This window comes from Paramisgurnus dabryanus, chromosome 9 (genome assembly GCF_030506205.2).
Source record: "Paramisgurnus dabryanus chromosome 9, PD_genome_1.1, whole genome shotgun sequence".
Taxonomy (NCBI): Eukaryota; Metazoa; Chordata; class Actinopteri; order Cypriniformes; family Cobitidae; genus Paramisgurnus; species Paramisgurnus dabryanus.
The window spans coordinates 40,706,866-40,733,368 of NC_133345.1; the positions used below are offsets into that span (position 1 = coordinate 40,706,866).

The window sequence follows — 26,503 nt, forward strand, 5'->3', positions numbered from 1 at the left end:
TTATTTATATTTGTATGCATCGATGCAGAATATTTCATCATAAAAATGATTATACAACACAGACCTAATATAGAAGTCTAAAACACTATTATCTTAAAAATGTACCATAGTAAATATACATTTTTACATTTAATACTCAATAAATGTGTTAATCGTTGGAAATTACAAACATTTTCAACATAAGATTTTCTTTCATAATCTGGTTCCAAAATGCATTTTCCCGACTTATTTTGCTCTTCAATCTATTTCGTTTGGTCAAAGTTCAGTATTCATGGAGACGTATTTTTGCATATCCCGATTACGTTTATTAATTTTGGTAACTCTAGGGGCGAGGCTTCATTTATATGGGCATAATATTTGAATGACGATTATTTAACTGAGCGACAGAATTGGCTGCATACAAAACTTTAATGAATTGTGAAAAGTGAGCGTTGTAGTAAGCAGATATTTTCGCTTGAATGTACGCTGGATTCTATGTTCGTTTGATAAATGAAGGCCAGTATCTTAAATGATGATGTGGGTAAACGTTAATTTACTTATTCTACCTACACTTGTATGTGCAAAACCTGCAACAAAATTTACATTGTATGATACTGTTGTATGATATTGAATGATATATGTTTATATTTGATAGATCATTGCAAAAAATCTGAATATGTCAGTAATTGATTGTAATGTATAGAGTATGTGCATAGGTTAAATGGCATGCACAAAAACGTCCATTCAATCGTTCATCATAATTGTATAATTAATCTTCGGCAGAAATGTCAGGATCGTGACAGCTTCTCCATCCACAATTAAATCCTTCTGATTAATTAGTTCCCAGCATCCTGAGTCTTACTGATACACAAACATACCCAAACACAAAAACCCAGTCAATGTTAATAAGAAAAGTTATCAGCTAGAGGAGAGGACAAGGTTACACAACATTGTTTACAGTGCATTTCCTGTGGCAAAGCCCCCGGAGTGATGCTCTCTCTCACATAAACACACATAGATCCCAGAAGAATAGTGAAATCCAAACAAATATCTTACTAATGCATAGAGGGGAGGAGTGAGAGAGAGAGAGAGAGAGAAGAGAAAGAGAGAAAATTACTGGTACACAAAAGTGAGGAAGCACAGACACCACTTGTCTATCTCTCTCAATGTTTTGGGGTATCTGCTGCTTCTAAAATCTTCATAGATTGTGTATATAGACAATAATACACAATAATTGCATCTCATCATCCTCATTTTTATAGCATTCAGAAATGACAACAGGTGACAGAGATCTATCCATCTAGCCATTTATTTCAATAGCATCTCTGACTAGACAGACCATGTTTGTGTAGTGAATTACCTGAGCCGTTAATGCCATGTGACTCTGAAGCCACAGAGACAAATGCTGTGTCCGAAACATCTCACTTGTTCACTACTATATAGGATGGAAAAAATGTGATAGAAAATGAGTGAGTGATTTCGGACACTGCTGTTAATACCATGCTTCATAAAGAACTGACACTTTCATAATAAACATAACGCAATCTTTGTTTCAAAATATCTGTGCGATTTTATAGATCATAAAACTTTTCATTTTTTTTTATTTATGTGAGCACAAATTGAGTTATCGTACAATAAGAGAATCACTATCACAGGAATATGACGTCAATGCTGATTGGCTGGTGAGAACGCACACAGTCCTGCACATTAGTGACCAACCAGGCCTGTGATGTCAGCAGACAGGAAATAATAAAAGATCATTTTGTCTTAGAGGTCTCCAAACAAACAACAAACAGCCACGTTTATCATCCTGTAAACTATTGGCTGTTTATTTGAAAGATATCCACAATTTCCTGTACAAACAATTTTTGTTCGTTTAAAAAAAAAACCTGACATGTGTAAGAAATTGCTTTCTGTCGTAATCGACAGCACATCACAAACGCACTTGACAAAGCTTTACTTGCGTAGAACACAGATTACTTAATTATTGAATGAATACATCACGCAGGGTAAACATAAATGCATTTCAGTGAGTGTGGATATTAAAGCTCCTCTCATAACTTCCTCTCCTACTTGCACACACATCATTATATTTAACATAGACAGAAATCCTGCCCTGTCATCATTCTTATTCTGAGCTGCAGATCACTAATCATCTTCATAAAGCAAAAGGCTTTTTGATCAGGCGGCACCTCTAACCCATTAGGGCGGTAAGTAGTCCCTTCAGATAGATCTCCCCATAATTACCTTGACAGACTCTCTGCTCAGAAATGAGATGAGGCTAATCATGTTTGCAGAAGGACCGCGGTTTATTTCTAAACTCGACTGCCAGGTGAGCAAATGAGAATGGAAATAAAGCTTTGAAGTGGAGCTGGATTAGCTTTGTTTTAATGTCACTCAGTGGGCTGGGCGTTGTACTTTTTGGCAGCTACAATTTGTCACGCTACAATAAAAAGCTTCAAAACATCATTTGTTGTTTGAATTTCAGGAAAATATTTACATGAAAACATTTATTTACATGAAAACATTTATTTACATGAAATCCCTGCTTCCCTGTTTAACGTATCCCAGTAAATTCCACATCCTTTTCCGGATTTTAACATCTTTTTTCTTTCTTTTAATTCTCCCAACTCCGCCGCTTCTCCTCGTTCAACTTGCTGTATGTTTACATTCGCGAGGCCACCAACATGGCCGCGACGTCCCAGAATGCAACGCGGCGCCCAAGCCCTATTGTGTGGCCCGCGAGAGTTTACAGATTATTTTATTGTTATTATAACTACTAGAGTGGGCGTGTCTGAATGCGGACGCTGCAGCCTTCGCAGATCGCATTTCCAGGCTGCATACGTCATCAAGACTCAGAATATTAACAATTATAAAGTTAAATATTATTCTTTGTTTATAGTAAATAGTTGTAATATGCGTATGACTTGCGAATGTAATGGTCAGTTAACTTAAATAAACCAGGCTTGATGATGCTGCTTATGCGACCTCCGCATGGAAACGGACTCACTATCTGCTCGTTCTTTCTCTCCCTCTCTCGCGCCCGCTCACGCGGATCCAGCGAGAAAACGTTTTCCGTCTCGTGTACAGAAATGTTTCGCGATGTCCAGTTGGGATTAGTTTACAACGCGTCTATTCCCGCTAAATACGCGAACTAATGACTCATCTGAACTGATTACTTTTAATAAACGATTGAAACTATTGATCTGTAGCCTACAACACTGAACTCATGAGACGTCATTCAGTCAGACACTCAAAGCCAGGTAAAAAAAATCACAGCTTTTTTGTAAAGAGGGCAAGAAATGACAAGCGAGGGTAGATGTGTTTAATAAATGCATAATTTTGTGGTGGAGATTGTAAAACTCTTTATTAGTATCTAAAATGCCTCTCATTTTCTGACCTGCACAATGAAGGATAACAGAATATTTTGAGTGTACTGTACTCACATACAACATGTGTTTTTGTCACAACAATTATTTTTAAAATAATCTGTAGAATAGTTGTACTCTATACACTTTGTCATTATTTGCCTGGGCTTCTACTTTCAAAGCTAGGTATTAATTGAGTTATTAGCAAAACCAAAAGTAAGCAAATGCAGGGAAAATTATGCAATGTACAGTAATAAAAGAGTTGATACATTCATACAGTCTTTCAAATACAACCGGCCCTTTGAGATTAACCGTAATGCTGATGTGGCCCGGGATGAAATTGAGTTTGACACCCCTGCCTTAGAATGAGACATTTTTATCTAAAAAAAAATCATGGGTCCCCTTACAAGGAAGTCTCCATTTCCCAGCATCATGTTTCTACAGTAGCCCTAAACGTACAAACTGCTCTACAGAGAGTATTTCGTCACTATGGGTGTGTCTTAATCAGCTCCCTAATTCCTAAGGTTGTGAATCAGTATATTGTGTACACAGGTTCGGGCACAAGGACCCTAGTTCACTTCACATTGGGACACCGTTCACTAATTTTCCTGTAAGGTGACTGCTTAAGCTCGTTGTGATAGTTCACAGTTATTCATTAACAACCGGCAAAACCAATATGTCTCCAATTTTTAAACACTTGTTAAAGGATATTATGAAAAACACTACTATTATTCTCTTACCTATTCTAGCATTTATATTGGAGGAATATTTAAATATACTACTAGGGCTGTGTTGAAAAAAAAATCGATTCACCAATTCTGAATCGATTTTCATATTAAAGGTCCCGTTCTTCCTGATCCCATTTTTAAACCCTAGTTAGTGTGTAATGTTGCTATAATAGGATAAATTATACCTGTAAAATGATAAAGCTCAAAGTTCACTGCCAGGTGATATATTTTCTTCAATAGAATTCCTCTTTCAAAGCCTACAACGAACGGCTGGTTTGGACTACAGCCCTCCATTTCCTGCTTTAATGACGTTAGTAAAACGTTTTTTTTTTTTACTAAACTCCGCCCACATGAATATGTCAGTCACCAGCTTTGGCTCAAACGGCTCTGCTAAGCTAAGCTGCTATCGAATCACAACACACTAATCAAACTACACAATCAGAACTTGATACGTATTTCTAAAGGAGGGACTTATAGAATAAGGAAGACATCAGCCTGTTTTGAGGACAGTGAAAACAGCACTATACAGATAAGTAAATTGTGTGAAAAATACCCCGTCTTTTTACACGTGAAACATGAACACATGTTATATTGCCCACTATAAACACAATCAAAGCTTCAAAAAGAACAGGAGCTTTAGTTTCGATCCGTAATTCAGAGGATCGACTTAATAATTAATAACTTAAACTTGCCTCGTCATTGAATTCATGCATTCGCGCGAGATGGAAGGACATTAAAACAACGAATATGGCGGTCAGTAACGTTAAGCAACAAAAGCGGTTGTTTTGAAAACTGTAATTCAGGTAACAGCTGGGAAAAAAAGCTTTTTTCAAAAACATTTATCTAAATCTCGAAGATCGGATCGAATCGAATCAAATAATGATAATCGATTCAAGAACTTGAGTATCGGAATCTAATCGATTCTTCAAATTTGAATCGAAACCCAGCCCTAATGTCTACCAATATATTAAAACTCAAACGAAAGTTTTGCTTTTTATGAAGTTAATTTATTTAAATATGGATTAAAAATAATCCGATCAAGTCTGTAGAAAGCTCATCAGAACAAAGATATCTAACTTAAAGTGTCAACAAGATAAGACAAAGGGTGTGTCCCAATTCAAAGGCTGCGACCTTCTAAGGACGTATTTTAAGACCGCGTCACAGCAGCGCGACTTGAGGCTACTTAGGCCATCCCAATTCAAAGGATGGGGATGGCCTCAAAGGAATGAAGCATTCAAAGGAATGAAGCCTCAAAATGCGTCCTCATTTCTCCGCGCTGTTAAGGATAGAACGAATGGATCCTTAACAGTCATTGCGCGTCTGCAACAGCAGCCTATAATGGGTAAATATTCTAAAATAAACAATTAAAACCTTTATTAAATAAAAGTATATTTATCAGAAAAAAATCTCACATTTTTAGTGTTATAAGTTATGTTTTGTGTTAATATTATTATTTTTATGTTGCGTATATTTCTAAGGTTGATTAATTTGATATACTGTTAAATAGTTTAATCTACATCAACGTGTCATATTTTCTTAAATTAATTAATATATTTTTCTGATTTCATAGTTATTTTAATAAGTCAGAAACGTCTCCGCTGTGTCCTGCTGACAGGCGCGGTGGGCGCGTGCAGCAGGTGATGCAAATTATGGGTCGTCCGAAGTTTGGACCGTCTCATTTCAGTTCTCTTCGCAAACTTCTGAGGCTTCCACCTTGAAAGGCAGAGTGCTCACCTTTTAAGGTATCATGCTTATAAGGTTGCAGGCCCTTGAATTGGGACACAGCTAAAGATACAATTAGAAAGGCCAGGATTACCAACTCCCAGCAGTCCTAAGCAGTGAAACAGAGGACCCCTATCCTTTCATTACTACTCCAAGCAACAATTTATGAAGGGCCCTAATGCACCAGCACATGCACTGATATTCACCCTTAGATATATATCTTATAATGGAGAACATGTCTGCATCAAAGTTTGATTTGTGTCAGGGGCACACAGGTACTTCTACCTGCTTTTAAAACACGCACTCTAAAAATGAATTGACCCAATGCTGGGTTGTTTTAACCCAACTGCTGGGTTGATATAACCCATGGTTGCATAACAACAACCTGTAAACTATAGATAACATGAATTATATCTTAAATGGATTCATGTTATTACTACACTATTTATGTGATCAGTTATTATTATTATTTTTTATATAATGTTTCATAAATTGTAATTGTTCTACTGCATGACATTGTATTTCATGCATTTAACTGGAATAGTACACACAGCAACCAAGGGCTGACACAAAATCAGTGTCAGTGGATACAGGTTGTTTATTCGGGGGATCAGTGCGTGTGTTTGTTTAACGCTGGATTTCGTTGAAATGGGGCGGTCCCAACTGGCCCATGAGCTGCAGGTGGCAAGTAAAACGGCATCAAATGTCTGTGTTTTGTTGCCATTTGGCGCGTAAGTGCATATAATGTAAACGACACAAACATGGAGTGAATCATCAATTGTCCAGAGATAGTGAGATTTTGTTTTGTGTTTGGGACTCGCTCTGCCCATGGTATGCCTCAAGGGGGTTAAAGAATCTGTACAGCTGATTTTTCTTTTATAAATCTGGTCAAACTAAAGACACTTGGATATATGAAGGATTTAATACTACTCTATAGGTACTCATTATTAACATGGGATGAGCAGAAACAGCGAGTGTTATGTGAGCTTTTAGAAGCACAATGACTGTATTAAAAAATGCAACAGAGCCACACAGATTTAAACTTCAGGAACTTTGTGTCACAGTTAAACACAAGGTACGTGACCTTTCCAAAAACATGCACCCCACTGTTGCTTTGAAATAAAGTGAGTAAAAAATAGCACTGTCACAGTATTGAATTTGACTGAAGAAAATATTTTAAATGGAAAATACTGTATGTTTGAATGCATTTGAGGTAAAAAGCTTCAAAAATAATGAGGGTGTTTGTGAATAGCCTTTACTGTAAGTTTTTTTTTAACATTTACAGAATGTCGAAAGCATCGATAATCTCTTATTTCCCATTGCTGTTTGACACTAAACAATGTACGCAGACAAATAAAATAGTTGGAAATGTTTATAGCACAACCTCTGATCATAAACATATTTTAAACAAAGCTTTTTAGCATAATAAGTCCTTTGTATTATTCCAGTCTAGTACAGCACGGCTCAAAAACAAACAAAACAATGTTAAGATAACTTCAGGCAACCGTCTATACGTCATTAAAACAGTTGCTGCATTGTCTGTTGTGTTTATTTTATCACAGAAAGTCTAATTGTTATCTGTTGTTTCTCAGTCTGAGGTCATTGGTGTATTATATTATCATTAGAAGCAGTAGCGTTTTCATGGCCTTGCCCTTGACATACAAACAAGATATTCCAGGAGCCTTGATGGGTGGCAGTGGTTCATCTTTACCCACAACCCCTCCAGAATAACATTTCCAACACATAGCACATTTACATTCATTTATTCATTCATTTATCATTTCATGCAAAGCAACTTACAATGCATTCAAGTTATACACATTCACATTTAGCAGTCCCCAATATTTGAAGATATAGGAAGTTTATCCCATTAAAGTCCCTGGCTGCTGGGTAACATTCTGTTGACTTTACTACACATGTGATTTACATTGTGTCCTGTTACCACAGACCTTTTTATTTCTTGTGTTTGGATGCAAACTGTACAATGCATAACAATAAAAAAATGCACACTTTCTTTTGTGAAACACAATAGGAGTCATTAATATCAGAATGTCTAGCTCCACACAAAGAAAGTGAATGGCAGTATTTTCAGTAAACAATCATTTAAATTCATATAATTATTTAAATTATTCGAAACTTGAAATCAATATAGCGCGAGACCATGTTATGTTATGTACTGCTTTTATTATGTTAATATGGATGGAGATGTACTACCCTGCTCCCTATCCACATGCATTGTAAGTTACGTCCGATCGTTCGGCTTCACGCGGCGCCCAAAGAACTGACAGGGGAATGACGTAAAAATACCGCGAGAGCGATTCGGAAATCATACGGAGAAGTCTAATTTCAACTCGCTCTCGCAGTACTTTGACGTCATACGCCTGTCATTTCTTTCGGCGCCACAAGCCTACTAATAAGCTGATGAGGTAAATCAGGTGACATCGAGACATCTAAAACATGGGAAGTCTGGGAGGGGGCCGAGGACTGAGTTGAGAAACACTAGGACTAAATTAGGCGATATAGGACTAAATATCACACTTTTAAAATTCACAGGACATGCTTTACCATCCAAACACCTGTGGAAAACTATCTTCAGCATACCGTGAGAACTGGGAAGCAGGACTTTGCTTCATTATAATTTCACCGTGACCACAAATAAACAACAACAACAACAACCAGGTAACAACAAACCAATGCTTGACAGTGACAAACTACAACGAGAGTCACAGTAGCCTCTCGTGACCTTGATCTGTAAACCATTTGTCATTTATAAGCTCAGAAAAATCAAGAACAGATACAACCACACAAACACTCAAGCATGAACTGAAATAGACGTGCATCCCCCACACACACATACAACAACACACGCGTGCGCACATATACTGTACTACAATAGAACCAAAGCTAATAATGACACTACATTATATTATGGCATATATATTTCTGTGTTGTCAGAGTTTATTATACTTTTCAAATACTTGGCAATGTGAATGAACATAAATAACTAGCCTATTGTTAACTTTACTTCGTACATTACGTTGTCACAATAGGAATAAATCATTAAAAATATAGTTCAAATGCTGTTTGTGTCCAGCTGCTTAACTGGACACCATCATCAAAATTCAAACGCGCCTACTGCAGGCTATATGATGCCCTGCAGTGCTGTCTATGTAACTTAGGCGTCTCGTTAGTTTTTAAGACACAAACCAACACTCATAGCGCTATGAGATGCACGTTGTAGTTTGATGTGTTGTGTACTTACTCTTAAGCGCATTGATCAGCTGGTTTCCGTCTTTGATCAACTCTTTAATAAACTTGTTGGTTCGGTCCAGCTCGATTTCATGGCATTTGAGTCTTTCTCTAAAGTCCGGACTGTCCAAAAAAGAGTCACTGAACTCCAGAGTCGGCAATCCCATGATGATGAGATCTGTAGCAAAGTCTTAACAGTAAACGCAACGCAAAATGTTTTCTCAGAGAGTCTGGCTGATCCGGTTCATCATCATCACTATCATCCTCATCATGACGCCGAAAGTTTTTCTGTGAAAGTTTTTCTTCCCTCTCTTCACTTCCGCGCAAACTTTCCTAAAGTTGAACTTCTCTAACAGCTCGAGCTGAGCACACGAGACCCCTGGTGGTTACATTAGATAAAAACATTCTGAAGGTTTTTTAGCCTTCTTCGTCTTAATAACACACAATATTTCCCCCCCTTTGTTTGTTTGATCTGCCATTGCATTTGTTCACTCTTTGATTTTTCATATTAATATTGGACTGTTCATTTTGTGATAACAATTTTGCTGGAGATCGGTTGTCCTGCTTATAATACAACTACTTGTCACATGAGTAAATATTTAGACAGACATTGATTTGAAATATTTTGGCGGGACTTATTTTGGTAATGTTAATACAGGTATGGGAAAAGAGACAGCGGAGTGATACATTAAACATATAAGTAGTACTGGTTAACTTGCTGTACCTGATTAATCCGGATTTTTTTTTTTTGTTTGTTTTTTGCAATAATAATACTAATAATAACAATAATTGAAAATAATAATGATAGTGATGATAATAATAATAATAACAGTGATAATAATAATAATAGTAATATTAGTAGTAGTAGTAGTAATAATAATAATAATAATAATAATAGTTTAAGATCCAGTTTGTCTCTAAATAAATGCTTATCTGAGGAATAAATAAAAAAATATAAAATTTATAAATATATAAATATTATATAAAAGTGTATTGTTATGTAAAGTGTATATTATGTAAAAGTGTAGTGTGTTTGTGTGTTCACAACTTGCAGTGCGTGTGTTTACTATTCACTGGATGGGTTAAATGCAGAGGTCACATTCCAAGTATGGGTTAACATACATTGGCAAATACTCACTTCACTCACTCACTTTATTATATTTAAAAAAATGTATTGTATTATATTGTTATTATATTATATTGTACATTAATTTTATTATATTTTTTTAATATACATCTAGTTTTTATTTATTACTACATTTGATATTTATCCTTATTTGGAGGTGATGTGTTATTCCCTGCATGGGTTGTGTAGCAATGATTCTTATTAGATACAGTAGCATATTTAAACAATAAGGTGTGGGAGGCTGTGGTCGGTGTAATGTGGAATAACTGACCATGGTTACCACTAGGGATGGGACGATTACCGGGTTCACGATTAACCACGATAAAATGACCTGACGGTTAGTTTTATCTCTTAAAGTTTAAAAATCATTACAACCGAGTTTGATTACCATTATTAAAAAACATGAAAAACATTTTCATCTCATTTTAACAAAACTATGATCATATTGATAACTGTAATAACTTTGGTCACTATAATCATGATCTAAAATTTTCATACCGTCCAATCCCTAGTTACCACACAACCCTACTAAAAATCCAGGAAAGACCAGCATAAGCTGGTTGCTGGTTTTAGCTGGTTTAAGGTGGCAGTAGCTGGTCTAAGCTGGTCAAGCTGGTGGGTCCGCTGGTCTTTTTAGCATGACCAGCTAAGTCCAGCTAGACCAGCTTAAAAAAGTGACCAAAACACAGCTAGACCAGCTTGCTACACCAGCAATACCAGCTAAAACCAAGCTGGGAGACCAGCTAAAACCTGCTCACCAACTTATGCTGGTCTTAGCTGGATTTTTTAGTAGGGAATACTAATGTTAAAGGGATATTTCCCCAAAAAATGAAAATTCTGTGATCATTTTCTCATCTCCATGTGGTTGTAAACCTGTATGAAATCTGATGAACATAAAATAAGATATTTTGATAAATGATGGTAAGCACACAGTAAATTCAATATTTATTTTTCCTACCATGGAAGTCAATGGTTACAATCAGCTGCGTGCTTGCCATCATTTATCAAAACATCTTTTTTGTTTTCATCAGAAAAAAGAAATTCATACAGGTTTAGAACCCCATGAGGATGAGAAAATAATGACAGACTGGACTAACAACTTTCATGAAGAAAATTTCTAAATGCCTTTCTTCTGCTTCAAACATAGTCCCTGACCAACAGTGAACATTTTCACATGTTTACACTGTTAAATACACAGATACACAGAATCATTGGATGTATGTGAATAGCTGTGTTTTATGGTAAATAAAGGACAGCTATTGACCAATCAGAATCAAGTACTGTAAATACATCAAGCTAAAATATGCTTCTTTCTATAGAGGGTTTCATTATACGCAGTTACGGGCTTGAACTAAAGTGAACTTTATGTCTGTATTTATTTATCAGTCTTGCTAGTGGCTAATCTGAGGCCTGTTTCAGTAAGGAGGATCAACCAACTCTGAGTTAAAACTTAAACTCTGAGTTGACTGACTTTGGGATGGGAAACACTGAGTTTTCGGATACAGAACAGCTGATCTGAGTTAGTTCAATCGACTTTGAGTAGGCTGACTCTGAGTTAAGCGCGTGCACAGCCACTATGAAAAGCCATCATCAATGGAGCTCCAAATATTACGATTCACCATGGCAACAGCACATGACAAAGAGGTCTAAATCCTTTTTACTACTAAAAGTGAAAGTGTTGCTGCAAGTGTACAGCAACTACGAGCATATTTTAAATTGCTACTCTAGTAAATGCGTATAATTCTTCATCACGGTTAAAATATCGGAAGTAAATAAACTGGATTGTACATTATTACACCTTATATACTCTAAATACAAATGGTGCTGAATAGCACTAAAAGTGGTTCTTGGCTCGTAATCATAGAGGAACCATTTTAAGTGCCATATAGCACTGATGAAGTACCTGTGTTGAACCGTATTGTGCTATGTAGAACCATATGTGGTGCTACAGTGGTACTATATGACCCCCGTATGGTTCTTCATAGGTGCTTTATAGGTCCTATATGGCACTAAAAATGGTTCCTCTATGATTACGAGCCAAGAACCACTTTTAGTGCTATTTAGCGCCGTTTGTTTTTAGAGTGTATTCATTTTCATGCAGATGCAATCCAATGGACAAGAAGAATATGACAGCAGCTCAGCTGAAATTAGGTTTAAGACATAAAAGGCTACAAACTTTACAAATGTTTGTCATGAATAAAACTGAAATATGCCAAGCCGGTATTCAAACTCACGTTGCCAATAGTACATCTGCCCTGACCACTACGCACAGCACTACAGACTAGACCAGGAGCTCGGATCAGTAGATTCATAAGAAATGTAAAGGCAACTGTTCAGATATAAGAGCACAGCTACAAAGGCTGATATTAGTCACTTAAGGATATTTATATATCTAAAATGACTGCAAAAAATAATAATATTACCACTCACATAAATGCAAATGGATATGTCTCAAAATCCACTCGGGACATATATCTAACTTCCTACAAATGGATGCAACATCATCATCGACAGGATCCTCTATAAAAGCACATGAAATTTTAGTCACTTAGACAGTCTCTGCCCCTAAGTATTTCATATTAGCTTTACAAGTCATTTTAATTTACTGTTTAAAATTTTTAGTTGAAAGTTTATTGTATATATAAAAATATAAAGTGGTAAGTTAAAATGATTTGCACTGGCAATTTGATTATAACTTAAAGACAGCTAAAAATGTTTTATAGTGTACATAATAAAAATCTAACTTATGCAGTGAATAAATGTACTAAATGAATTAACGAGATAGTTAAACAACGCTAATCATTTAAAAAGGGGAGGAAACTGACAGAAACTCAGAGTTTATGGAATAAAACCTGCTCCCGACCAGGTTAGGTTCTGGTTACTCAACTGTTTTGTCCTATTATCTTACCATTTTCGCTTCGGATTAGGGTTAGATTTACATGAAATGACATCCCTACCCAAACCCAATTCTAACCCCAACGCCAGGCGACAATAGGCTTTATGCCCAGCTGCACTACTTCCTGAACTTCAGTTAGCTCCTTGTTTCCTGTCTGCCATTATTGGACAAACTGATTAATCCAGCTGTGCCTGACCTCAGTTTGACCTCAGTTAATCAGTTTGTCCAATAATGGCAGACAGGAAACAAGGAGCTGGCTGAAGTTCAGGAAGTAGTGCAGAATAACATTGTACACATCAATTTTACACAGTAACATTATTTCAATGTAATAGTTGATACGCATTTAATATATTTTTCAGAAATAAACTACCGTAAAAGGATTCTGTTGTTATTGATTCTATGTGGAAGTCTACAGGAAGTCGCATTTAGTCCACAAAAGCCGTTTGTTGATGTTGTTGCTGCTAAAACCATCTCTACATTAATCATATTAAATTATCGATATCAATCATTATAATTATTAATATCTTTGCCTTATTGTTTGTAATCCCTGTGAACTGGAAGCATTGTATGTGCAAGCTCATTCTGTTGATTGTTAAAATATGCGGCCTAAAGTGACGACAACAACAACCTAACACAAATAGATGCATTGGCCTGATCGCATATGGAAGTACAAAACATTATGCCTAAACAAAAATACAAAGAAGTAAATTACCTGATCCCAATAAAGCAAGAGACAGAGAATCAGAGCAGCATATCTGTTGCATTGCTTTGACAACAGCTCGTACAGCCTGAAGGGCCATACAGCAGGCTAGATTTATCTGCACGTGACATCTGTAAAGCTGCCAGACGTCTGATGATGACCTGCAGCATTTCTCAAGGTCTGATGGAACAGAGAGACATATGTGGCTACAATAAAGCAGACCTCCCTACAATTCCTTAAAGGGCTATACGGTTCACTCGAACCATCTATAACCCAGATGTAAAAACTGCCAAAATCACAAAAATGTCCAGTGAGGAAATAAAACAACAAAATTGAACTATAAGTCACAGCGATCACATTATACTTTATGTCAGTCAATGAGTATGGCCACGTCAAACAGGGCAGTATTTACTGTAAGGCGCTCGTTCTACTCCAAACATAGACTGTAATTATACTGTCTGATAGATCGTGCCGGAACTAACGAGAGTGGGGAGAGGGTGAATTCTGAATTAATACCTTGCTAAATGAAAGTAATTAGACTTCAGTCTAATTGGAGCCAGTAGATTCGGCCACAAAATACAGGGCACATAGGGACGATAATGATGGCAAATACCGAGCGTTTAGTCGACGCAAAGCAGGAAGAATGATTTCAAACACTTTAGCTATCTCATTTACATGCACAACTCTGGAGGAGATTGCAGAAATAGGCAACGATGCAATTAGCAGAGCTAGCATGTAGCATCACAGACAATCTCTTAGTTGTTAACCTGAATCCCCGTTTTTTTCCACCCACCCCCCCTCAAAAAAGCAAAAATTCTAAGTGTAGTAACAAAGCAACCGTTTGCGATTTGGCAATTTTTCTTTACATGAGTGTGGAAAATCTTTACATTATTGTTCTCATTTTCAAGGATTTTTTGCAACGATAAGCTTATATCAATATTAATATTTCAAGCTACTGGGTATGATTTTGCAGATAGTTACACCATGGTTACTGGTAAAGCCATGCTTTTGCTAATAGTAATCAATGCACCCAAAAAATATGGTTACTACACTTTTACCACAAAAACATGGTTTAGTTTTGTAGGGTAGTTTATAAAGTGCAATGTGTGCGTGCGTGCGTGCGTGCGTGTGTGTGTGTGTGTGTGTGTGTGTGTGTGTGTGTGTGTACCTGGTAATTATCATGTTGTGGGGACCAATTGTCCCCACAAAGATAGGAATACCAGTAAATTTGTGACCTTGTGGGGACATTTTGAGGTCTCCATGTGGAAACAAGCTTATAAATCAAACAGAATGATGTTTCTTGTAAATGTGAAGTATCAGAAAGTTTTCTGTGATGGTTTGGGTTAGTGGAAAAGAATAGAATATACAGTTTGTAAATGCATTACATATATGGAATGTCCCCACAAAACATGAAAAAAGAATGTGTTTCTTTACATTCCTTTTTCATTTTTTATCTAGAAAGACTGTATTGATTCATTTTTGATGGCAGGTTCCCTTTTTTAAAATTAGGGCACTATACAATCACATTGTGTTGCTAAAAAGAGCCAGAATGTTATTTAAAGGGCTCCTATATTATGCAAAATCCACTTTTTCAAGGTTTGACTGACTTGTTTGTTGTTCTCAAAAGCATTTGGAAATGGTTTTGTTAGCACACTGTAGTGTTAATGCAGCTGTCTTAGTCTGTATTCACAGGAATCAGAACTACACTGTAAAAAAATCTTTGTTGCACTTACATTTTTAAATTTTAACTGGAATTTACAATGTATTTAAACTTTCATGACTTGTGAGGAATTTAAATTATAAAAATAAAGTCATGCCATTAAGTGACAATACCCTGTCATATAGTTTTATAACAGCGTCATGAATATTTTTCTTGACCTCAACTACTGCATGTGGTACAAATTTAACTTAAGTGTTAATACTATGTCAAATAACTTTAAATACCTTAACAAAATGCAACAGACACGGAAAAAACAACAACAACTAATCTATCATAAACTTTATGTATGTGCACAATACATAAAAACGGACAACTTGCATTACTTGTTTTTTCTCAAACAGAGAGTTCCGAAATTTTCTGACATAAAAGAAAAAAAAATTTAATTCAATTTATTTAATGTAAATAACTGTTTTTTGCAGCGATGTGGACCAAAGGCCGTTTGGCTTAACCCACCATTGTACTGTTTTCATTAAATTTCAGGTGAAAGCAATAAAAATAAACTTTAATCAATTTTAATTAGTATTATTATTGGATGATTGATTTTATTCTCTAACACCTGGCAGAAAACATTATCCAACGAAGAATATTCATGACGCTGTTATAAAATTATTTGACAGGGTATTAACACTTAATGACAAATTCAATTTTTATCACCTCAGAAAAATATTAATGACACAATTATAATGGCCTCGTGACAGCCAATGTAAAAACCGACCAAATGACAGTTTAATGTAATGTTAACCTGTAAAGCTAGGTGGTTTCTTAAGTTTGATAATTAATCTGCTAGGTCATGTTTATGACAGATTTATGACAAGTTATGATATATTGGTTTATGTCGAGTTGTCATAACAAAGACATCTCAAACAATGTCATTGTTGCATTAAAATGACACAATTAAGCGAATGACATTAGTGACAGTTATCATAAACGTGCATAAAATCTTCATGTTTATGAGATGTGTCATGTCATGATTATGAAGGTGTCATGTCAGTCTTTCTACTTTCTTGACTAGTGAGGAGTTACTATAAATAATAAAAAAAGTTGAATAAGCTTTAGTTATTTCAACTTTATTTTTATAATTTATAGTAACTCCTCACTAGTCAAGAAGGTTAAAATGAATTGTAATTTCAAATTGATTAAACTTTTAATTAAAAAAATTAAGTGCAACCAGCCGTGTAGCCTATAAGTAATAACGTAACTCAGCTAGGAATCCAACTCTTTACGCTAAAGGTTCAGCAGATCACAAATGAGTATACCGTCTATTTGATTATGCAATGGTTAGTTCTATTGACTGGCTGAAGTGGAGCTATTTAAGTGTGTTGTACATAAACATTCTTGTTCAGATGAGACCCTCTCAGACCCTGAAGCAAAGAAAATCTTTCGTGATTGGATAACGGCTGACAGATTGCTCTGTGAATACACGCATTAATCTAATTGTGTTGCCTAGAGGAGAAGTCAGTAAAAATTTGCTTGGTAAAAATAATTTAAAGAGGAATCATGCAAAAGGCGAGCGGCATGAGGCTGGGCTAATTGCAGTATAGCCCGGTTGCCTGCAGTGTCTTTTAAAGCAGTTCCCTTTAATTAGGATGATAACCAGCAAGGAAACAACTATAGCCTGTTTAATCCACAAACACACAGTCAAACATTTCAACCGAACTGTAATACCACAGAGATCACACTTACAGTACACCCACATGCATGCATATCTACTGTACAAATAAGAACAGAATGCACAAACACACTCCACGTCAAACCCACGCTGTGTAGCCGAATGGTATTCATCACCGTTAATTTCTAGGCAGAATGCGGTGAAAGTCAGACAGGTCTGTAATAACTGGAGAGAATTAACCATCAGCATTTGCAATCATCGTAGTACTTGCTCAGTTGACAGAGGACAGAATTTTGTCTGCACATGTTTATTAAAGCCCATCGATGTGGATGGATGCTTTTGGCCCTCGGAGTGGTGCATTTACGTCATCTACCACCAGAGGCTCACCGTCCCCATAATCATCCAAAATCCTTCCGTTATTTTGTATAAGGCACGTGCGTGCACTGTGGTGAGATATCAATGCACCATGCAGAAACCGCATTGATTAGCTTCCCCGTGCGGATCTTTTATTTGCGAGCCAAGCAGCTCCTGATTAGATTTCCTCAGGCGTCAATGCATTATTTAGCATCCTGGCTGAGGTGTGTGATCACAGGCTTTATCGGGTCTCCTGTGTGAATGGTCTTGTGTGGGCGCGCTGTCCCAGGGGTCCTGTTTGATTCATCAATGTAATGAGCAAAGAAATTATGAGTCAGTGAAGAGGCTTTAGCACAGATTTAATTGTCATGCTCAGTGAGAGGCGTAAAGGAGGCAGATTGGGGAAAGATCAAGAAGTGTGACTTCCTTGCAACTGCTTTAATGACTGTATTGTAAACAGCAGATATAAAAGCCCAACAGTGAGATGAACGAGAATGCTACCGGATAACGTTCTTCTGTGTCTTCTTTAGTAAAAGCCTAAATGGAAATTGCACATTCTTTATTTTTCATGCTAAATGTGGGGAAACGTCTACTAAATTTTGCAGATGTGGGGAAACTTTGATTAGTTCTTTGCTTTTATTGGTAGTTGAGAATATTAATAAATTAGCCTAAATATTTACTGTCACTTTAAATCCATTTACTGAGTAACTGTAAAACCATTTCAAAATTAAATCACACCCAGTGTAGTAATGCTGGTTAAAGTCAATTATCAAATATACATTTATCAGGCTTTGGACCTCAAATGCTTGCAAAACTAGTTATGAGCACATTTATTCAAATTAGATCCAGAAGAAGAAAGAGAGAGAGAGACCCTGCAGTCAAACCGCATACTATGACAGTATGTACTTAATTAGATGAAGTAGGCCTACCTACTTGTTGACTGTTAAAACATGATGTTCTATATAGTATGAATATGAGAAGTGTAAATGAAATTTGGACATACAGGGTTTCCAGCAGAAAATTTGTTAGTTAAGCTGGTAGGGTTGGACAGGGGGCGGGGCCGGAGGGCGTGGCAATCAAAGGGGTGGGGCGTACACGTTATGAGGAAAATTAAAATATTTCTATTTAAAACACTCAAATAAAACTTAATTTTGAAGTAACTATGACAGAAAATGAACACATACTAGATTATTAATAAATTAAATGTTAATTAAATGTAAATGTTTTCGCTTGCCCGCTTCACGGCCTTTTTTGCAGCGATTTTTTTTTACGACCTAGTTAAGGCGGTAGGGTACATACTACATTCGCCATGTTGATACGTTATGTGACATACGTTGTCATAACAACAGGGCAGCCATTAACTTGTATCATGTTGAACAAGTGCAAATTAATAAATTTCCTATAGAGACGTGTTACCGCTTTCCGATATTTTTGAATATGACAACACATCTACTTCTTTGTTGGTGACTCCTCTCCCTTGGGCTCACAGGATAGTAAAGTGTCCATCGAATGCATACTTTGAATCATAGTAGGGTACTTTTCCCCCTACTTTTCAGACATACTGCTCGCCTCGCCTACTGCTTTTTTCCCTACTACTGTATATCTGTAGTGAAGTTGGTGGTTTTGGATGCAGCCACTAAGGTTGTGGCTAGAAGGTATGCAGCTATGGCCAAAATCTTGCCAAATCTCGCCCGATGAGCACTGTTTTCATTCTAATCCTACCTCCAAACCTAACCCTAAACCCAACATCTCGCAAGATTTGGCCGCAGCTGTATCCCCTGTAGTCGAGAGGGTGAGAGAGAGAGAGAGAGAGAGAGAGAGAGAGAGAGCGAGAGAGAGAGAGAGAGCGAGAGAGAGTGCGAGAGAGAGAGAGAGTGCGAGAGAAAAGGCGAGAGCAAGAGTGAGCAACAGTTTACTTCATGGAGGCAACAGTTTACTTCCTGGGATTGGTGATGCAGCCAAGACCGACATTATCATAATTCCTCCCTCTTCAGCTCACAGCCTGTAAGTTAACTCCTGTTAGCATTGCATTGTGAGCGAATTTTTCAAACATGGTAAGGAGCGTCACATTTCCTGCTGACATCAGAGGTATTCAGGCCAATCGCAACGTACAGATTGTCCTGCCAATCAGGGACACAGAGTGTTTCAAATAAATGAGATTTGTACAAAATCTGTGCGTTTCAGGAAGAGAATGAAATCTGGAGCTACAAAAATGTACGGTATGTGGAAAATAATGTGTTTTTTAACTAGTGCTGGGAAAAGATTAATTGCGATTAATCGCATTAAAAAAAAGTGATTTTTTGCATAATATGTGTGTGTGTACTAATTATTATGTATATTTAACCACACACACATACATATAGTCATTTCAGATTTTTTAATTTATATATACTTTTTTAAAATGTATATGTAATATAGAATATCTAAAAATATAAATAAATATATATACACATGATAAATGTTTCTTAAATACATACATGAATGTGTTTGTTTATTTATATATACATAACAGTACACACTCATATATTATGCAAAAAACACTTTTATTTTGTATCCGATTAATCGCGATTAATCTTTTCCCAGCACTATTTTTAACCATAAACCACGCAAACACATTGTATTATACCAAATACACAAAATATTTTTTTTTTAGCAATGAAATAGGTGCACTTTAAAACTTGAAAGTTGTTTGTCATTTTTATATGGTTTACTTTTTCAAAGTTTGTTTCTTTCTGGTGCTTTTGCTACAGTGATTTGTTATTGGCTGTTAAAGTTTAGTTTATTTAATTTCCTTTGATGAAGTATGAATATATGAATAATAGTTTTTAATTTTGGCTCCTCAAGCAATGAGCAGTTTTCAAAGATCAACACTGTAAAGAAACTGTTTGTTAATTCATGCCAACAATGTCACTTTGCACAGACCGTATTTGCATTCAATTATTTACAGAGCACTACACGTGAGTCTCTGTACGACAAAAGCCCTTGATTAACAAACAAATAACTCATGCGCGTAAACACAGCAGTCCCTCTTCGCAGATTTATTGTAACATCGTGCAATCTTACAACCAGGTTGTATCGTCTTGGCGCCTGTCACTGACAGCATCGCATTTTCTTCCACGGCTTGACGTTTAAGGTAATTTCACAATTTCCGGCGCTCAACTCTTCTGCTGCGGCAGCATGCGGAGCTCCCAGCCTGTCAGCAGTTGCCTCTCCTTTTGATTAATGACCCTGATTGAGATTCATTTCTTATCAATTAGAGGGTGGCATTTACTAGCGGACAAGTTTCCCCCGCAAGCACCCGCATTTATTCGTGTCTTGACACTAACCAAGTTCTTTTCCCACAGAAAAAGAGACTGTTGTTTGTGACACAAAAGGCTATGTTGAAAAAGGGTTTGATGGGGGTTAATGGTTGAAACGGGGTGGAAAACAGAGTAGGGTTGGTAGACTGGAAACCAATGGTAGTGCAGGATGTTATGCAAACATGGCACACTGTTAAAGATAAGCAATAAAATATAAGGAAATTGAATTTGTGAATCAGACCTTGATTTTATTTGGGTGATGCACATACAATACACCTGCAAAGTATATACTTGCATTGCATAGCATAGTTATAGCCAAGTTCACTGAAAAATTAAAATGATCCCTTTATTTACTCGCCTTAATGCCATTCTAAGTGTATGTGACTTCCTCATGAGCTTATTTATCAATCGATTGTGATAACACATGCATTCAGTTTGAGCCTTTGTGTAAAATTGTGGCTATGATGCCTAGGTAGGCTACTTGCTAGGTTTTGGAACAGCGCTTGTGTTTATTGCTTTTCACTTTGAGAGAGCGTCCAGAGAAACACCCTGCCATACGGAAATACATTATAAGCTGCTTGCCTTCCCCTCAGCAGTAAACTTTCACAGTCTGATCTATTACCTTAAAGGACATTAAGAAGAAGAACGGAAATTACTCCAAGACTGCCTTTGCTCTCTTTTCCCTCTTGGCTTTTAAAGCAAATGCACTGTTCTCTGCGTTAATGCATCCGAGACTATAAAGATGTAGTAATTAGAGGCCTTTAGATCTGCTCAAGGAGAAGTTTGACCTAAAAGTGTTTGCAGTTTTGTTTTACCTCATATCATGACTCTCACATCGAGGGGCTCGTCTGCTTCAGGCCCCCTGAGCCAATCCGAGGCTGTGATGATAAATAGCTGAGGTAACCTTTCGTGGAATGGATGACCGTGTGTAGCAGACACCTGGCAGAGTCTGCAGGGTTTTAAACTTAAGTATTTAATATTTATTTAAATGAAAAGTGTGTAGACTTTATACAGTAGTCTCTTGGGGGAAGACATTACTAAATTGAGAAGGAAATGATTTCTTTTAAAATATTACATGCTACAGTATGTGCAATGTTAATGTGCATTAATCAGTTCACTTCTAAACCTCTAGGGGGCGATGTTTCTTCTTTTCAGTTGAGACAGACGCAGTGACAGATCTGTGCAATAGAAGCTCGGGTTTCTTGTTACATCCCTTTGAAGTCAAAAAAGCCATCCAGATATTTCCAATTATCAGAGAGCAAACAGACGATCCACATTTTTAATATCCTCCTGACGAACACCGAATCTCCACATAATCGCACTTTAAATAATGGAGGTCTCTGAGATGTTCTTGTCTATTCAAATGCAAACAAATCTCTCTTTTGAAACTGTCCCTTCACCCTTCAGATAGAAAATAGATTCAGGTATGAACGAAAAATATGCATAATACATCTTGTCAAACTTTAGCGATATCACAGATTAAATCCAAAGCAGACTTTTACAGTGATTTAATGAATTTATTTATGTTTGATACCTCATTTTTGTTTGTTGTTCACAGGGTTATGTTGATCATTTTGTTGCCAATACATTTTGATGCAAATGATTTTAAAGGAATAGTCAATTTTCTTAAAAGAAAAATCCAGATAATTTACTCACCACCATGTCATCCAAAATGTTGATGTCTTTTTTTGTTCAGTCGAGAAGAAATTATGTTTTTTTGAGGAAAACATTGCAGGATTTTTCTCATTTTAATGGACTTTAATAGAGCCCAACATTTAATACTTAACTCAACACTTAACAGTTTTTTCAACGGAGTTTCAAAGGACTATAAACGATCCCAAATGAGGCATAAGGGTCTTATCTAGCGAAACGATTTTCATTTTTGACAAGAAAAATAAAAAATATGCACTTTTAAACCACAACTTCTCGTCTAGATCCGGTCGTGATGCGCCAGCGTGATCGCACGCAATATGTCATGACCTCAAGAGGTCACAGAGGACGAATGTGAAACTCCGCCCCAGTGTTTACAAGTGTGTTGAAAGAGGACCGTTCCTACGTTGTTGTATGTCCTACGTTGTTGACCTCCCTAAGTCACTACGCATTTACGTTCGGTCACGCTGGACCGGACCTAGACGAAAAGTTGTGGTTTAAAAGTGCATATTTTTTATTTTTCTTGTCAAAAATGAAAATCGTTTCGCTAGATAAGACCCTTATGCCTCGTTTGGGATCGTTTATAGTCTTTTTAAAACTCCGTTGAAAAAAACTGTTAAGTGTTGAGTTAAGTGTTAAGTGTTGGGCTCTATTAAAGTCCTTTAAAATGAGAAAAATCCTGCAATGTTTTCCTCAAAAAACATAATTACTGAACAAAAAAAAAGACATCAACATTTTAAATGACATGGTGGTGAGTAAATTATCTGGATTTTTCTTTTAAGAAAATTGAATATTCCTTTAATGTGCTTTTTATTGCATTTTTGTAAATGAAAGTGTCATTGGACTAATAGTTTTGCAAGTTGTATATCTATAGATAGCATGGATGGCATCTTTATCCTACTGTATGGGAGGCCAGGGAGTGTAAATACTAGAACACTAAGACCTTGTTCACACTGTCAGTCCAAATCCGATTTTGGTGCATATGCGATTGGAATTCAACGTGTGAACGGCCATGAAATGCGTTTTTTCAAATCCGTTTCAAGCTACATCCAGACGTGGTTTGAAATTCGTTTCAAATCACATTTCCGGAAATCTAATTCAGTCTGACTGCCCTGATCGCATTTGTGTAGCTTTATGTGTACGTCATGCTGACAGGTCACATAAACGCAACCCCAGCGCAAACTTCGAAACACTCCCTTTCTTACTAAATCATAGGGGTGTTTGGAAAAGTCATGTATTGGGAATAACGTTTGATGTCGAGGCAGATTGTCATGCCAGCGTGACGTCATTGCCATAGAAACAGTGCCGATATTCCAGAACATGGCAGAACGCTATAGGACGCACAGATCGGATCTGAACAGTTGTGATACACAATATGGACAGTGAGTCTGTCAAATCGGATATGCACCAAAATCGGATATGGACTGACAGCGTGACCAAGGTACAATATGAGGTTCTGTGCAGAATCCATCACCAGTGCTGACAGTCTGTGACATTATGACACTCCGCTGACGTCTACCAAAACACTTTTGCAACAAAAACAAACCATACTGTATTTGCAACGGCAGCTTGCAATGCATGTATGTGAAATGTCCTTCTGTTTATTTCATAAGGATTGAGACTCGCCCAACCTGGTCTCCCAAGAATTCTTACGTATTTTACAAGGTGGCCAAATCATATGAATTTCTACAATGTGAATCGTACAAAAGCATACAATTACTAGAAAAAAGCAATAAAAAGCACAACCCCTAACCTCATTTTCACAGGGGTGAATGCAAACCGCAATAAATGTACAAATGAGACCATACGAAATTTGCACGTGTTGGCCACCTCGTAAAATACGTGCAAATTAATATGAGATTCTGTTGGCTGGCCCAACCCGACACTATTTTACATGGGCGTCGGAAGCAAATGAAAAGTGGGTGGGTCCCCACATAACCCCCCCCCCCCCCCCCCGAAAAATACATTTACTGCAATAGATGACATTTTCATGTTTCCTTTTAATTAGCCTGAACATTTGCGTTTATTAAATTAAAGACAGTAGCCTATTACGGTCGAAATTCTGGTAATAGCCCTTTAAATATTTTGCAAATAATGACAGCTGTCATGTTTCATTTATCTTTCTCTGTGTCATTTTTTTTCTCTACTCTGCTGACAGTAGGCTACAATGTTTATTTTTTATTTTGAGGAAATAAAAGGTAAGAAAAACGAATGAAGGTAAACTGATACAACTTTTGTATACCTTTTTTATTTGTTATACCCAATTTCTCTTTCTCTCTCTTGGAGAAATATAAATGTGAGATTCTGGAAATGAGATCACTTTATTTTATGGTATCCGTCGGGAAACAATGCTGTCATAAGAGTTTGAGCATGTGTACTTCTAAAACACAATCGATTAAACAGAGGTATGACTTTATGAATTCTGCAAATGTACCTCGCAAATAATAACAATACGTGAAGACGTTCATATCGCGAATGAAAAGTAATTGCAGGCTTCTGTAAAAAAAAACTTGAAAATTATCCAGCGATCGTGGGACCATAATCAAAATAAACTATTTTACAGCAGTAATAATATTTTAACGATTAGCCTACACTTTTAACGTTTGAAAGGAACCACATTTAGTGCTGTGTTAATTATCATTAAAAGCAAAACGGGAGTCTCTGTGCCTCCGCGACAGACGCAATTCTTCTGGCATCTCTCCTCATCATCTCCTCCTTTTTTTCTTCTGTGTCTTGAACTTGGGGCTCGAGTCCGACCTTAGGTTCGAGCTGCCTTTAAGAACAGCAAGCTAAGTTCGTTTACCGTTAATTATTAAGACTAAATGGGCAGGCAAACTCGTGAAACAATGAAAGTAAAATAATCCGCTATAATATGGTTTTACACGTCTATAGAAAATATACTATAAATAAAGCAGTTATAAATTTTCCTAATGCATGGTTGTTTGACATTTACTTCTGTTTAAAACATTAAGCAAATTTGGCTTTTCAGCACTATGTTCGAACAGCAACTCAGCGTCCACTCACCCCTGCGAATTATGTTTAAAAGCTGAAACGGGTCCGCGGTGTAAAAAAGCAAAGGTTAGGGATCCCTGCTCTAGTGGAATGGATTTGGACTAACAGCGCTTTGATAAGTGAACAGACAAATGCGCTAAATTAGAGAAAAAGTGGGTGGGTCCATTATCATTGGTCTTAAAAAGTGGGTGGGTCCTGTCCCACCCACGTATAATGGTTCCGACGCCCATGCTATTTTACGAGGTGGCAATTTTGAAAGATTTTGTAAGATGTGAAGCGACCTCTAAACCCAAAGTAACTAGGGTGAAAGCAGATCGTACTGAAGACTGTATGAATTAGCCGCTATGAAATATAGTTATGGATTGCTGTGAGATTGCGTTGTCTTACAGTTGTACTCTGACATCCCTTAGCTCCTTTTACTTAATTAAAAATGTTGTTGTTTAAAATGCATTTAGTCAGGTTCGATTTAAGCGGCTTGATCTGAATTTGAAAGGTGATTGATAATATTAGATATGGGAATAGTTGGTGCTGAAACAATTTTTTTGCTGAAGCATATCTCAGTGTTTCCTCTAGGATTTTTTCCAGCTGTGGCGGCAGGGGGCGCCCATGATGATTATAAATGTACATTATTTTTTTAATGTAGAAAATAGGCTACAGTAAACTAACATGTGTTTTTTATCATTTTCATGCTGTCATTTACTTTTCCTTATATTTATAGCATATTGCTTTTCTATGTTTGATCTAAACTGTATTTCCTTAAAAAATACGTAAGTTTTATAGCTTCATACGGATCTTTCATTGTAGTTTTAATGTAGTGTGCAAGTTCGTGCTCGGGTTTAGCGTTACAGAGCTGTTGCAAAGTCACGCACAGTACTGTCTGATAATCCGAACCGCTGTGATTGACAGAACACCCGACATCTGCAGCAATTTATTCCACACCCGGGCTGTTTGACATAAAGAGCCCGACCTGGTCATACTGCAAATCGCGCAGTTATAGAAACCTTTATGCTCTTCGCAGACAGATCTTAAACACAAATAAGCACGGGGACATTTAAAAACTGTTACCTGTCGGAATCGAGTCGAATTCTGTT

The 26,503-nt window shown here is 36.8% G+C and overlaps 1 protein-coding gene across 5 annotated transcripts in view; it reads right to left on the bottom strand.

Moving 5' to 3' along the window:
- arhgap42b (Rho GTPase activating protein 42b) overlaps positions 1 to 9,377 on the bottom strand; it is a 141,558-nt gene extending 132,181 nt beyond the window's left edge. For 4 of the 5 annotated variants that reach the window (XM_065265130.2, XM_065265129.2, XM_065265128.2 and 1 more), the window contains exon 1: positions 9,060 to 9,376. In XM_065265130.2, coding sequence (XP_065121202.1) covers positions 9,060 to 9,213 — 154 coding nt within the window. In that variant the 5' untranslated portion in view covers positions 9,214 to 9,376. Of the gene's footprint in view, positions 1 to 9,059 lie in introns of all 5 variants that reach the window. The other variant, XM_065265131.2, reaches the window with a different exon arrangement.
- Between the last annotated feature and the right edge of the window lie 17,126 nt (positions 9,378 to 26,503).